At 38.2% G+C, this 15,551-nt stretch overlaps 1 protein-coding gene across 6 annotated transcripts in view; it reads right to left on the bottom strand.

Annotated features, from left to right (window-relative positions):
* The window catches only part of GK (glycerol kinase), a 37,377-nt gene extending 22,523 nt beyond the window's left edge, over positions 1-14,854 (bottom strand). For 3 of the 6 annotated variants that reach the window (XM_063343533.1, XM_063343544.1, XM_063343555.1), the window contains exons 1-9: positions 14,674-14,853; positions 6,711-6,784; positions 5,932-6,038; positions 5,291-5,368; positions 4,199-4,278; positions 3,052-3,189; positions 2,452-2,561; positions 1,765-1,831; positions 637-654 (exon numbers count right to left, since the gene is read on the bottom strand). In XM_063343533.1, the coding sequence (XP_063199603.1) occupies positions 637-654; positions 1,765-1,831; positions 2,452-2,561; positions 3,052-3,189; positions 4,199-4,278; positions 5,291-5,368; positions 5,932-6,038; positions 6,711-6,784; positions 14,674-14,751 (750 nt within the window). In that variant the 5' untranslated portion in view covers positions 14,752-14,853. Of the gene's footprint in view, positions 1-636; positions 655-1,764; positions 1,832-2,451; positions 2,562-3,051; positions 3,190-4,198; positions 4,279-5,290; positions 5,369-5,931; positions 6,039-6,710; positions 6,785-14,673 lie in introns of all 6 variants that reach the window. The other 3 variants (XR_010072209.1, XM_063343510.1, XM_063343523.1) reach the window with 2 other exon arrangements.
* Positions 14,855-15,551: the final 697 nt, after the last annotated feature.

Here is a 15,551-nt window from a genome sequence, read left to right as displayed (position 1 = left end):
ATGCCTCATTTTAAGATGCAGTATTTTAAGTTTTAAGTCTCATATAAAATTTATTCCAAACACTACCAGGCAATTTTTCAGTTGCATTCTTGCAATATATATAAGAAATTTATATCCCGATAATTTTTACTTCTTTCTTTGAACTGTTTCTTTGTGCAATTGTGAAAATTCAGTGAAGCCATACAAGTGCATTTCCAATATGAATATTATTTTTCTTTAATTCTCATTTTAATTAACTGGATTTAAGGTAATCGAATTTATAAATGCACTAAAAAACGCTGCATGAATCTGATGGTTCACTATAATAGAATGAATATTTGTACACAGAATGGTCTGCTTTTCTCATTTATAAAATGAGACAGCCAACACTTATTAGCCAGTAGCTGCATTTTTTACCTCACTATAAAAAGAAATATCCAACAGCCTGAAAATTAAGGCAAACGCATACATCAAGATTGTATTTTAGAAACAACTTTGGCATGAATTCTAATTGTAATATCTCACATTTGGAAATAACCACCAAATTTATTGTCTAGAAAGTGTGCTTTTACTAATCCTTAAACCAATGGAAATGCACAGTATCTGAACAGAATGGGTAAGATATAGGTGGTCAGGCTAATGGAAGCCTCTACTCACCAGGCTAGGACAGATTTTCTACAGTCAGCAAAAGGAAGAAAAAGAAAAAAAATGGAAGGAAAGGGGAAGAGAAACAAAAGTTCACATTTAAAGTGACCAGCTATTCTGTTTCAGTTGCCAGGTAGTATCATCAGCTCAGTCATTCAGCTTAATACAACTCACTCTTATCTGACCTTCACATTAATAAAAGTCAACAATGACTTCTGGTGGCATCTCCATTAACAGATTAGCAAAAATACTTACATTTCAGGCAAGTTAGAATTATATTTTAAATAAAAATCTCATAACTTGTCTTAGTTACAAAATGCCTGTATGTTCTTAGTAAGCAATAGGGCAAACTACCAGGAAAAAGAATACAAAAATCACAGCATCCAGTTTATCCGCTTCTAAAGCTAATAAATCAGATGCCACTGTACCAGAAGAGTTGGTGCTGCATCAAAGTAAACTTGAAAACTCAGCCCCATGATAACAATTAATGATTTACTCATAAGTAACATTCAGAGCTGCACTGGAAGCAGTGTGATTAAAAAGACATCACAATATTCCAAAGTATTTTTTTTTTTTTACTAAGTGCTATGTAAATACACATGGCAAGAGAAGTTTATTTTTCAAAAAGAAGGCAATCTAAGGTGTCACCTGTGATTTTCCAGTTCACAGAAACTGACTAACCTTGTCTTCAGTTATGTGGAAATAAGACATTATGTGTCTTGTCCAGTCTTCTTAGATCACAAAGATTTCCATAGCGACTTTCATCTTTTCAATTGTACAAGTGAAAATATTGTGCTCTAATACCATCAATCTCATTCTTTTAACTTACTGATTATACATTGCATTCTGATGGGTAGTTTCTAAATCACTAAGTTACGGTAATAAAAAAATCAAATTTTTATCCTAATCAAAAAACCTCTCCCATCTTGCTTTGTCTATTTAACACTTAAAAGAGAAAACAACAAATATTCAACTTCATATATTATTATACAACAACAGATAATGACATACTAATCATAAATCAAATAATACTGGTCTAGAAAAAGCCATTAGTCTTAATCTATGGAAATTCTGTCAAATCTCTATTGATATAGTTATATTTTTACAACATTAACTTCACACACACACAAGAAAACATACCATCAGGCCATAAATCTCAGAGGAGCTTCGTACTTTTGGGAGTATTTCCATAGGAATATCAAAGAACCTGAACACAATACAAAATAATTTATATATATGGTCAGTGCTAAATCAGAAAGTATTTTGCATTTATTTTCTTAAATAAGCTTAAGCTGTACAGAAAAAAAAAAAAACACTATAAAAGGAACTTTGATTCCTAAGGTTTAACATATCACTGTGGTTTTCCACTTGTTACAGTACGTGACACAGAATTATGGAGTAAAACAGCATATATTTGAATATTTTGAAGACATATCCAACTGTTTCATGTGGGAAGTCGTTCCTCTTCCAACAATATCTTTATGATACTGTTTTTAATAAATTTACATTTAAAATAGAAATGCTATCATTGTAACTGCCTTACCAATTTTATTAAGGAATACAGAAACGATTAAATGTCATTGTTTCCGTAAACCAGTCTTTCACTTACACACCTACAGAAAAAATCTACTACTTTTAATTAATCCAGACAGTTGTAATTTGGACATCTGGAGAACAATGAATCTTAATTACTAATGTTAACAGTAAATACAACAGTAATTGCTGATCTTAGTCTAGATAGGAGATTCTTACTATGAAATCAATTTCTTCACGCATCGCTTTATAGAATTTATTTAAATAACCGTATTACTGAAAAACTGAGCTTACTGGCAGAGCTCAGGATCCCATTCCAAGGAATGAATGTTAAACAACATTGTTCTACTGGCATTGGTTACATCTGTACAGTGAACGCCTCCGTTCTTTCCACCTGTCAGACTCTGAACAAAAAAAAATATCAACGGTATTCACCAAGAAAAGATGTAGGTTTACTTCAACAAATTACAAAAAAAAGTTCTAAATTCAGAAAGCTTTCAGCTTGGGACTGGGAACGCTGTTATTTCTTCAAGAACTAAAGCGGCAGACCTGATAAAGTGGAACAAAGGCATGAGAGAGTTAATAAGGGCACAGTAGCACCTCCTGGATTTTTATATTGTGAAGGTGGCTAATACACCTTCCTAAAGTCCAAGATTTTTCCAAAAGCATGAACAAAATTTTAGAGCAACATATACATAAGCACCTACAAACAACAAAAAAAAAAAGTAGTGGTACAGGGACAGTAAAAGTTCATCTTGTAAGAACTTTAATGGAATTTCTTTAGTGGCTTGTACTGACATCATTGTGTGATCAGTAGGCATCATGTGTCACAGTATTTTGCACAGGAATTTGCATGATATGAATATTCGTGATAATAAATTCACAAATACATACCCATATAAGCCATGAATCAATAGTCCCAAACATAGCTCTTCCATCATCAACTGCTTGCCTAATCTCTTCCACGTTATCCAAAAGCCAGCGAAGTTTCACTGCACTAAAATAAGTGCTAAGTGGAAGACCGGTCCTAAACTGTAAAATAATTAAAAAAAAATAATTTAAACACCATGCAAGTATTTTTTCCATTAATACTGTAGTTATATTTAAAAATGGTGATACTAAGTGAAAAACTGAAGACACAAAACTCAGAAATTACACAAACTTGTTATTTAAATAAGTACTAAGCATACAATACACAGGTCTGAAAATATCAAAACCAAATGACCAGTGCGTTAATGGACAAAGATCAAAGCTGATCTAAATACAGTTCAAAGACCATTTACGTGGAAATAGTTGTTTGCAGAAGTCCTGTCTTATCTAGGATATCTCCATATGACTAGACAGCAAGTAAAGACAAACAAAAATGAGCAGCATGACACAGTAAAGACAGAACTTGTATTCTACTAGACTTAAAAAATCAAATAAGTTTATAATGCTTTTCGACATTCATTTCCTGCCTATAGGAAAACATATAATGTATAACATACATAATATTTATACAATCAATCAAGGAAAATATAAATCAAAGATTTATGACACCTTTTTGCAAGCATTTATTTTCCAAATTGTTATATATATACCCATATTAGAAAAAATAATTGATTTGCTCTTTACAAACTATCTTCCCAGTTCTCAGATTGTTTGCAGTTAATTTCAATATTAAGGCATAAGATGAGATAGGCTAGTATATTTCACATCGATAAAGTATTTTACAAACTGTTTTATTCTACTTGCTCCTAATATTTGTGTGTGGTGTTTACTTATCATTGGATAGGCAGCACAGGATTAAGTCTCACTAACAACTACTCATTTATCTTCCTTAATGAGACATGTAAGGAGTGTTAACCCCTCATTTTGAGGAAAATAAACATTTTCCAGTCTCTGATCGATGTGTAGTATTATGCACATATTTTTTATTATTTGACAAGCTAAGAAAGAACTACAAGCTACAATGGACTTGCTTTGTTCTGTGGAATTTTAAGAACACATCTGTAGCAATAAGAGTTCAGCTACTACTTACGTGTTCTGGAATATCTCTTACCTTAAAAAAGGCTTTGTTTTTTCCTGGAATTCTTTTAAGAAGCCGTTCAACTGTTGACTGGGTTCTCAGGTCAAGCCACACTAAAAATATGAATAAAATTAACTGATTAACTGATCTAATACACAAAAAGTGACACGTACAAGCTGCTTCTACAAAACTAGAGCTCTTGCCAGTAAATTCCTGTCTCTATTTTTAGCTTTTCATGTAGTTGAAAAAATATTGTAGTGCCATTGTATTTTAAACACACTGTTGTAAAAATTAAAAATGGTTAGACAAACTCATTTGATTTAGAAGAACAAATGATTTGAGAAATCAAACAGGATTTTCCACTTAATAGGATATATACTTTTATCTATTAAAGCATAAACGAATGACTAATACTACTTTGTTTACAGCAGATGATTGTTAGTAAACTAAGAGGTTAAAACAAATAGCAGGTTGATTATTTACTATTCCTATGAAAACTTTGAACTAAGCACTATGTCAGAGTTATCAAGGTACAGCTGGGCTTAAGATAAAGCCTTAAACAACATATATTTGAAAACAGAAGAGTCCTGGTTTTTCAGTGATACTATGCTAAACTACATCTGGCACTTGACGTGGCCTAAAAGAGCAAATCTAGACAGTTACCATTTCTCAGATGACATATTCTGAAAAGCTAAGGTAAGTTAAAAATAAAACTCCAATTCAATAAGTATTCATTAAACCTACTTTACACATTTTTCCTTTAAAGTTAAATCAAAAGCATCCTGAAAACGTAGTAAGCTTCTTCATTTAAAAGGAAGTGACTGGGCATAAATCAGAGCCTCATTACATGCCAGGGATCTACAAAATCCCTCAGGAACGTTGCTTTTTGTTAAGAGCCCATGCCCATAAAATGATTTATTAAATATTGAGTAATAATTTTAGCAGAATAGGGTGTTTTTAATTGCACTGGTGTATAACAAACACACTGTTTGTAACACAGGTATCAAAAAATCAAAGAAGTTAGTAGGCTAGGCCACAATGAGAGCTGCACAGGAAAATAGGAAAGCATTTTTCTACAACACTGTCATTTTATGATATTACATATTCAGAAAATATAGTAGTTACCAATCGCATTATAAAGAGGTTCTCCAGTTGTCTTGTCCCAAACCACTGTTGTTTCTCTCTGATTGCTGACTCCAATGGCTTCAGGACAAAATAGAAAGAAGTATCCTTTTCAGAAGGTTTGTTTTCCCCTTTTGAGGGGTGAGGGAGGGAAGGGAGAGGTGGAAACGAGGGAGGAACAGGTAAGGAGAAGAGGAGAGTAAATGGGAAATAAAAAGCTTCCAACTTTTTCATGTTATAGTCTAGAAATAGTACTTCTAAAAACTCATTCGACTTTCGCTGATTAACCTATGTACTCTTTTATTGTTTTTGCCACAGAGACAGCAACAACACTGACGGGGAAACTAGCTTTTCCCAATAAGCTCTAATTTAAATTTCGGAATTTCTTCATTCATCACTTGTCTCTGTGTTTTTGTAAGATTAAGTTGACTTTGTAGATTTTGCATTGCTAATATACACAAAGGACATGTTTTCTCATTGTTCCTCCCAAAAAACCTGCTCTCAATTCCAATTTCATATCCTTTTTTTTTGGAGGCCAGTACATGCTGCCACCTTTCTATTTATTGACTTAAAAACTAGTGAATCTGACTTGCTCAACCATGAGTATGTTAAAGCCCTCAGTTACCCTTAAGTACTAGGAATACCTTTTATGTTAGTGATGTCTATGTTCAGTTGTTGCAATTTCTCACAGGTCCTTTCCACACATTCATGGACAGACTTTAATATTTCCTTTGGATCTTGTTCCACCCATCTTTAACAAACAGTAAACACCAGTTAATAAAAAGACAAAATATTACATTTAGGAAAAAAAAGAAATTCTAGTCTGAAAAACCAGCAGAGCGTTTTCATACAATCCTAACTACAAAGTGTTTTACGTATCTAGAAAAAGTGTAATGAATTTCAAATGCTTTTTAAACAGAAGATGTATTTTCACAACAAAACCATCTGCAGAAAAGGAAAAACTCTGTTTTGTTTTATTCTATACAGAGGACTTTGGCAGCAAATGTAGGTCATTCAAGAAAAAACAAACAAAACCACCTCAGACAACAAATTAAACAATTCCTATGGACTAAGTTGAAGACTATGATTAAACTGTAAAAATTACCAGCTTTACCACTTCAAATGAGACTTTAAGTCTCATTTAAACTTTAATTTTAAAATTTAATATTTAAACTTTAAATATATTAATGAGTGGTCAGAGTAACACACTAAGTATTTTAGTTTACATAACTCAGAGCACATACCAGACACTGAATTGGGGGGGGAGGTGGTATGCCATTTTTTCTACCACACAGTCTTTTATAGCAAATACTATGTTCTTACTAATTATTAATCAACTTCAGTTTTGATCATTCATAGATACAAATACATAACCTCTACCAAAATGTACACAAACAAATAAAAAACCACAGAAAATTCATACCCTTCTTTAGGGAATTTCTGTTGTATCTCAACTTGATGGTGACTCAAGAGCTCTGCTGTTTTTGCATTAAAAACCTGCAAAGAAATTACACAATTGAATTTTCTATGAACACACAAGTTTAAATGACAATAAATTAACATTTATTCTTTTGAACAAATACAGTGTCTTGATAACTGAAAGTCATTTTCTATAATCAACCCAAATATCAATATAAGCTGGGTTCAGATATATATTAATTTTTGTAATTAAGGTGAGCAAAGAATATTTTGGTATGCTTTGCTGTCAATTATAACTGCTTTTTTTTTCTTGATGGATTGGGAAAGAACCACATTTTTTGTTGTGGAGGTTGTAGAAATTAAACTAACGATGCATTTTAGAACATACCTCTCAGTAAAATACCAACTGCTAGTCATAACATTTCTTTAGTTCTGCTCTGATACTGTAGTGCCAGAGCTATGCCTTTTCTTGGGTTAGTTCACTTTTAGGAGAGAGAGACAATCACACGTAGTTTAGAAATCACAGAAGGGACTAAACTATGAAGAAAGAAAGAGCTCCTAGGCAGCACTCAGTTTGTTTCAAAACAAACTACAAATACAAAGCTCATAAACAATCTGACAAGAAAAGAACAGCACTGCAGCAACACAATACATTAAAAAAGAGAACATGCAGAAAAATTACTTAGATTTGGTTGGATATACTACAATAAAAACCAACAGAGTAGAAAATCCTGAGTACTATACTCATGGCTGTTCTTAAGGAATTACAAGTTAGAGGCTCTGCCTTGCAGTAGGAGCTCAGCTAGAATACACAGCGATCCTCATTAACCATCAGTGTCCCGCTTCCAAAAGTAATCTACTGTGGCCAAGCTAAGATGACATCTAGTAAAACATCTAACTTAATTGCACAATTAGTAAGCCAGCGTAACTGACTGCACAATGATGACGTTCCTGTGAAAATGGCTCTTTCTCACTAGCACCATTCAGAATCTTTTCCTCGAAGAACGTTCAGGAACCTACAAAGTAAAATCTTACAGCAGACAGGTGAATTGCAGAACATGCCAGAACACCACCATCCTATCTTTTTACGGCAAGGAGAGGAGGGTCAGATTTAGAAACCACTCCCGTGCTAAGAGTACAAAATTCAATTATAGCCACTTACTCTCTAGGACACAACTGAATCTTTTCTAGGCTTCCTTGGTAATGCTCTGTTCTCATTCCACAAATTTTAGGAATTTCTCTTAAAGCTTTTAATCCATAAACTCGATTTCATTTAGATAGTACGGTTTACTCTGAAACTATTAGAACCGTTCTGACAAAGAGCAGATGAAGTTCTGATTCTACAGTTTCTTTGAAACCTTAAAGTGTATCTTTAGAGTGAAACTTTGAGGTTTAGAAACATTCTACTATGATTAGAATCATAGATTAATTCAGCTGAAAAGGACCCTGAGAGATCTCTAGTACAACCTTCTGCTCAAAGCAGGGTCAGCTATGAGATTAGACCAGGTTGCTCAAGGACTTCTAGACAGGTCTTGAAAACCTCCAAGAATGGAAACAGCATAACCTCTCTGGAAAATACTAAAAGCTAATTTTTCACCTTTACTGCCCATAAAAGAAGTCTTAAAAAGGTACATGTTCGTTGTTTTCTGTTATCAGTTGGAAAGATTACATAGAAAAAGCACCACTCTATTCTTTTTACTATATTTACTTACCTGTGTTTCATCTACCAGCTCAGGCTTGACATGAAGCTATCCTAATAAAAGGGTAATCTCTGTCAGTACTACATGTTTGGAAGGAACTAGTAAAATGGCATACAGGTCTTAAAACATAGTTAATAAGAGAGATTAAGTTTTGCCGTATGGAGCAAGATTTTTTTACTTGAAATTGCCTTTCTGCCAAAAGCATAGTAACATTTACTAAGTTTTTATAATAAAGATAGAAAGATAGAAGACTTTTTATTGAACCTCTATGTATCTTACCTAATAACAATGTTAAATATCACTTGGTAATCTTTCCCCATTAATCATTCAGTATTCCTTGAAACAGAAGGCAGTGCATACGGATCCCTACTGTTAGCAAGGAATAAATATGGATTCAATTAGACAAGGTCATTCATTGAACCTGGAGTGTGTGACCTGCAGATAATAAACGGTGAAGCCCTAGCACAGCAAGACTTTTTGCCACCTTCTAAGCAAGCTGTTCTAACAGCAATAAATTCTCAACACAAGCAATAACACTACAAATGCATAGATTTTTTCATGCCCATAGAGAAGAACTAGGTAAACACGCTCTCCTAATCCATCACCAACAAAACCACAAGCTTCTGACATCCTCAACAAAAGCAGCAGACACTCCCTGTAAGTCCGGGCAAGGGATTAAAAAGTTTCACTGAGAACAATACCATGTTCTACAGCGATAAATAGAATTCTGATACATGAAAGGATGCCAAACATAAATGAGTCATTACATTTAAACGCAGAAGATGATAAACAAAGTAAGTAATAAATAGAACAAATGGGATGCCCCCCTCCGCAAAAAAAACCCCAACCAAAACAAAACACCACCCCCCCCCCCAAACAACAAAAACCAAACTGTTGCCAAAAAAAACCCCAAACATTCCTTGTTTTTCTCTGACAGTGGTGAGAGAAAGAAATAGGTGACAAGTATGGGTAATTCGGATAAGGTAATACATTCCTGTTGAAACAGGTTTGAAGTGTATTACTGTCACTGCTTTCCTTCCTTTCATATTCATTAAGAACTGGTTCCAGTTTATGATACTGATCTCTCACTTCTTGTAGGGGGGAAAAAAAGTCAAAGTCAGTTTTGTCCTAATTGTGTCAGCAGTAGTCACAAATGAATTGTCTAGGCTATTTGGACGTGTAGAGCTATCTTGAACAGAGATGATTTGATGAAAGACAGTGAAAACCACCAGATAGGTACTGAATTCTCTGGTAAGCGATTAAAGAAAAGGAATAAATAACATTCTCCTTCTACTCCCAATAAATTATCATACAGAGAATTACAGCTTGAGCCTTGAATCTCAGAGAAGAAAGACTTAGCAATGCTGTATGTAAACAAGCAGACAAGGACAAGGGCTGATCGCTTAATTCAAGCTCTTTATAGGGTCTCTAACATAATACATGACATCATATGAAGGGGTGCAAACAGTTGCATGGTTTTACATTAAGTCTTTATCATCTTAGTGGAAAAGATCAATCAGTTGTAACAATTTTCAAAGAATGAAAAGAAAATATGAGACAAACATAAACATGAGGCTCATGGAAATGACTGAAGAAATTGCACAACTGAAAACACAATAGTGAAAACAGACTTCAGAAGTAACTTTTCAGTGACTCTCAAGCTTTGCTACGTAACTCTGCCTGCAGAAAAGCTAATTCTGTTAGTCTATGCTGTATCTTCATGAGTTTCTATTAAGCTGGAACAGTTACGGATCTGCAGGCAAACAAGCTCAGAGACAGAGTTCTGAAATTGCATTGAAATCAACCCAACGGGGGGCAGGATGACATATGAACAATAATTCCACCTTTAGCATTTAACTAGGATTAGCAGGCAGTCAGAATTTATGAATAAGCACGGTTTAACAAGTCCCTAGAAATTATCTTGCTGGGAAGGCTCCTGATGAACAGACCTCCCTCCCCCCTCAAAGAGGTGCTTATGATTATGGAAATAAAAAGCAAAAATACCACATATTTTAAGTGATAAAAGCTAAGAAAGGAAAATGGAAGTATTCGCAACATTTTTAACCCTTCTTGATAGCTATACAACCAGGCTTTGCTTTTTCACAAAAGATCATGTTACTTCAGTAGAGGGGTGAAATGAATTCCCCTCTGAAGTAACAAAATGTACCCAAAAATTGAGAGTACCCCTCAATGGGTACTGAATTTTTCCTTATCTAAAACCAGTTTTTGTTTACTGAAAAGAATGCTTACAGTGGGATATAGCTTTATTTGAATGTTTCTTCTGAAAATAAAGTAAGAAAGAAAAAGTAAGAAAATAAAGGAAGAAAGAAATATTCCACTGAGGTGGAAAAAAAAAAGTCTGTGGCTGACTGACAAACCTAGAACTTGATGTATATGTACTATATGTATTCCTCTGCATGTGTACTTCACTGAATATTTCTATTCTTGCTGTTCCTGGATAAAATGCCAAAAAGACTTTACCCAGCAAATACCTCTCAAAAGATCAGGCAGTGGTTCAGCTGGCCATTAGCTCCTGCTCCCAAGACTTTCAGCAAAAGAAGTTACGGTGGATTTTTTGATATGATTCTTGAATAAAATAAAATGGAACACAAGAGACAAGTATTTGATGAAAATATTTGGCAAAACATCTAGAACAGAATTTAATCATCTGGGTACACTTGTTTAGCCCACTCCATTTATTTTCCTCCTTGATATCTTTAAGAAAATGAGCCTTAAACAATTGTAATGATACTCAAAGCACTAGGCTCTCCATAGTACCTCTGAATCTGCTATCCAGATTCAATCCAACTGAACAGAAATTATTTTTGAGATCTCAAAAATAATTACAGTTTATTTTGCATAAGCAAGTAGCTTAGCAATAAAAAAGATCCAAATTAGGGTCCCCCGTGGGTAAAACTACAGCATAAGCTAAAACTCTACGTGTATTGGCTGTGAGAGGTAAGGATAAATAAGGAGTGACAGTAACAGAAATGCACCAAAGTTCTGGTGCTTCTTTATTGTCTATGCTCATAAATCCTCATTCACGTAAGCAAAAGAATCTCTCAAAACTTGGTGTCCATACACAGAATAATTAATTCTGGAAGGAATCTCTGGAGATCGTCTAGCTCAACCCACTGCTCAGGTGAACTTAAATTTAAAGTTAGACCAAGTTGTTCAGGGCCTTTTCTAGTCAGGTGTTGAGTATACGCAAGGATGGAAATTCCACAGGCTTTCTGGGCTGCTGATCCAGAGCCCCTCATAGTGAAACATTTCTTCCTGACATCTTTTTGAAACTTCACTTGCTGCGACTTGTGTTCATTGTTTGCTGTTTTTCTGTGCACTTCTGAGAAAAGGCTGGTTCTGTCTTTTCTACAAACTGTGGTTAGACAGCTGAAGATACCCTCTCGAGACTTCACTGTGATGAAACAACCCCTGATCTCCCAGCTTCTCATTGCATGCCTTGTGCTGCAGCACACTGATCATGTTAGTGACCATCTGTTGGATGAAATCCAGTTCCTCAGACTCTCTCTTCCTCTGCGGGGACCAAAACCAGACACAGTGTTCTCCATGCTGCCCCTTAAGTGCCACACAGAGGCTAATAATTATTTCCTCTGATCTGCAGTCTGCACTTTTCTTAATGTAGTTAATCTTCACCACCACAAGGACACACTGCTTACTTATATTCAACTTGCTGTCCAGCACGAATCTGGGTCCTTTTTCACTAAGCTGCTTCTTAGCCTTCTGTCCCAAGTGCTAAACTTTGTTGAACTTCATGAAGCTTCTGCCAGGTCCTTTCTCCAACTGTAATTCCAGTCAGCTCCTCCCCCTGGTCTGTGGTCATCTGCAAACTTGAGAGGGCATTCCAACCTATTGCACAGGCTGCTGATGAAAATACTACGGGGTTTCAGCCCTCACTACTGACTGCTATGGAACACCACTTGTAAACTGGCCACCTGTAGTTGTAAATTTAGACTCTGAACTGTTGACACTACCCTTTGGCCCCAAAGGACCAGCCAGTTTTTCACCCAGGCATGTTTAGCCTGATCAAAATCAGATGGCTTCCATCTAAAAAAACCCAGGTAACAGTTGCACTGTACTACTGAACAGACATGTGCAAAGTAACCAACAATTTGATTTGGACTGGTGACTTGGTGAAAACGAAAATTGTTGGAAGAACTAGAGAAGAAAAAAAATAACATAGATGAGTGAGACAAGTACACAAAACAACTAACACACTAAAAGACTGAGGGGTGGCAAGAGAGCCAACAAAAGAATACCACATTACATTTTGGCATAAAATATTTCTAAGTAGAGTCTCTCTTCTAACTGTGGCAATCTCTTTCCAACACAGAATTCTCCAGATACATCTGAATGACCGATGCGGCTTGCAGCAGATCCCTGCACGCTTTGCCCTCTTCTTACCCCCTACCCCATGTTCTGATTTAATTCAGTGATGATGTACCTTTTTTGCTCAAATTCACATAACTATTATTGAAATAGTTTGATCACACTGCCAAGTTTAAGACAACACTGCATTTTGAAATGACTTGACAGAAACTGAGATGGATACAAGAACTGAAGAGTGACAGACACAGTACACTTTTTAAAAAAATTAAGGAAAAAGTTTTGGCCTCTTATTTATTTGTGTGAGCACTTGAATCCTCAAACAAGGGAAAACATACCTCATGTAGACAGAAAAAACCTCCAACTATATACAAACCATAAATGCATTCATCTACTGCAAGAAATTCCTTGTTAGAAGAACTTGTAAACATACTTGTAAAAAGAGCTTGAGTATAAATAAAAGCTTTCAGTGTCTCTTTTAGTTCTACTAGTGTTATCCTTTTAGGCTAAGAAAAAAGTTAACTTGGTGTACAGGTAAAAGAGCTAGAATTTATCTTCAGGTGCTGCAAGGAACTCTTCCAGATTCTTTTCTGAAAAGGACTCCTGACTGGCATTCAAGATAACCCGCTGGTGTCATTTGTCAGTTTGAAGTTTCTCTCCACCCCTAGATCTGTGTTTTGTCATTTGACAATCCCATGAAGGTCATGATATTAAGTAATAACACTAACACAGGTCAAGAAGATACTCCAGTCTCCTGCTTCATGAAAGAAAGTTGCACATGGGGGAAGCATTAAAAATAAAAAAAAAAGCAAGGGCAAGCATATTTGACAACATTTTGCATCTAGCCATTATCTATCTCTATAGATAGATATAGAGCCACTTCTGTGGTGCCAATTATCACCGGGATCTAAGTCAAATTACCGTGACTTACTGACTAGGCAACATGACATTTGTAAAGAGTTGCAAGCAGGAAGTTTATATAGTAAATTTCATATATAGTAACAACATCAGTTACTCTCTATTGCATAATATGAAAATAACTAGATCTTTAAACTAAAGGGCATATGTATATTTATATGAATGATTAATATATTAATCATCCCAACCTTAAACAAACTATCTTCCTTCAGTGTTTAAACAGGCCTATCTTTCATAAGGTGTACAAGTTCAGTCACCTCAATAACTACAGTGCATGGGATGCACTGACACTAGGGTTGTAGCCTCTGAGACTGCAGCAGTCACTCCAACAGGCCCGAGTATGTTTTAGAGGGGAACACAGCAGTCATTGAACAAGCAGTTTGACCAGCAGCTAGTTGCAGTCACTGAACTCGCACGGATCTATTTCTCCAGTGCCTGAGCACCGTGTACACTTGACTTCATTCAGGGCGAGATACCTGACAGATGTAAAGCACAACCAACTCGAAGCAGCAGGATTTTGCAGCCCCACAAGAAGCAGCCAGAAACGCTGGCCTCGGGCTTGCTCTGGAGCCGGGCGGGCACTGTTAGCACCGCGGCCCGGCTCGCTCCCCCCTGTTCTCCGCGAGACGGGCAGCCCTGCTCGCCTCACAGCGCGGCGGGAAGGCGACGGCGGTCTGATCCCCGGGTGACACCGCCGGGGACACCGTCGCTCCGCCACACCCGCGTTCCCCTGCCGCCCGCTTCTCCTTGCAGCGCGGCAGCCCCGGACCGCCGGCGGGCAGAGAGATGCCGGCCCCGGGCAGGAGACGTGAGTCGGGACAGCGGCAGCACGGCCCGCTCCCCCTGCCCTTCCCCAAGGGCACAGCGGAGGCCGGAGACAACCCCGCGAGGATGCGGGAGAAGGAAGGCGCCGAAGCAGCGGCTCCCTCAGGCCGCGGGGCCACCGCCTGCCCCCCGCACGCCTCAGCGCCCGGGGCCGCCCCAAGCCCCCCACGATGCTCTCACCAGGAAGCGAGTGGAGCTGGTGCCCTGATCGATGGCGCCCACCAGCGGCCCCAGCACCATGCGGTCCGACGCGGCCATGAGCCCCGCTCCGCCACCCGCCGGCTCCCCTCAGCGACGCCTCAGCCAGCGGGTAACGGCTGCCCCGGCACTCCGCAGGCAGCTCGCGGCCGGCGGCGCGTGGCTGCCGGGTGAAGCCAGGGGGGCGGGGGAAGGCGGGGCGGGGCGGGGGGCGCTGCCGCCCGCATTGTCAGCCGGCAGCCAATCAGCGCCCGGGGCGCGGCGGGGGCGGAGGGGCGGGGGGCGGGGCCGGGCAGCGGCAGGAAGTGGGCCAGAGGCGGGGAGGGGGGTCACGTGGATTCGCCCGGCAGCCGTTGGCGTGAGGGAGGGGCAGCTGTTGGGCTGAGGGGAGGCGCGGGAAAGCTGAGGTGTTCCCCCAGGGGGGTCCCATGTCGCCTGGCGACGGCTGTGCGAGGCGCCCGGGGTCACCTGCTGAACGAGGTCCCGGGGTCGTGCCTGTCCTGCGGCGGCGTTGTTAACCCGCGGCGAAACCTGTTTCGCGTGTAGTTGGGGAAAGCGGCCGGTTTTCCCCGGTCCTGCCGCTCTGAAGTGGGATAGGCGCTCGGGAGGTGGTATTCCGGGATCTCCGATGGAAATTTTCTGTCCAGGGCGCATATTGCCCAGGAGGCGTTCAAAACTGAGTCACCACAACCATGGCTGGAAAACGTTAGCAACCCCAAGGGGGCTTGTTTCGTCTTTCAAAGCTTTACCCTACATCAAGCAAAAATATTCATTAACTTTAAAAAATGGGATCTTCATCCTTCTTCCTTACTATGTGTTGGTAACTAGTGCTTCAAGAAAAACTGCTCGTGTTGCAAGAC

Source organism: Chroicocephalus ridibundus, chromosome 1 (genome assembly GCF_963924245.1).
Source record: "Chroicocephalus ridibundus chromosome 1, bChrRid1.1, whole genome shotgun sequence".
NCBI classification, from domain to species: Eukaryota; Metazoa; Chordata; class Aves; order Charadriiformes; family Laridae; genus Chroicocephalus; species Chroicocephalus ridibundus.
This window is presented reverse-complemented; position numbering and strand designations above follow the sequence as displayed.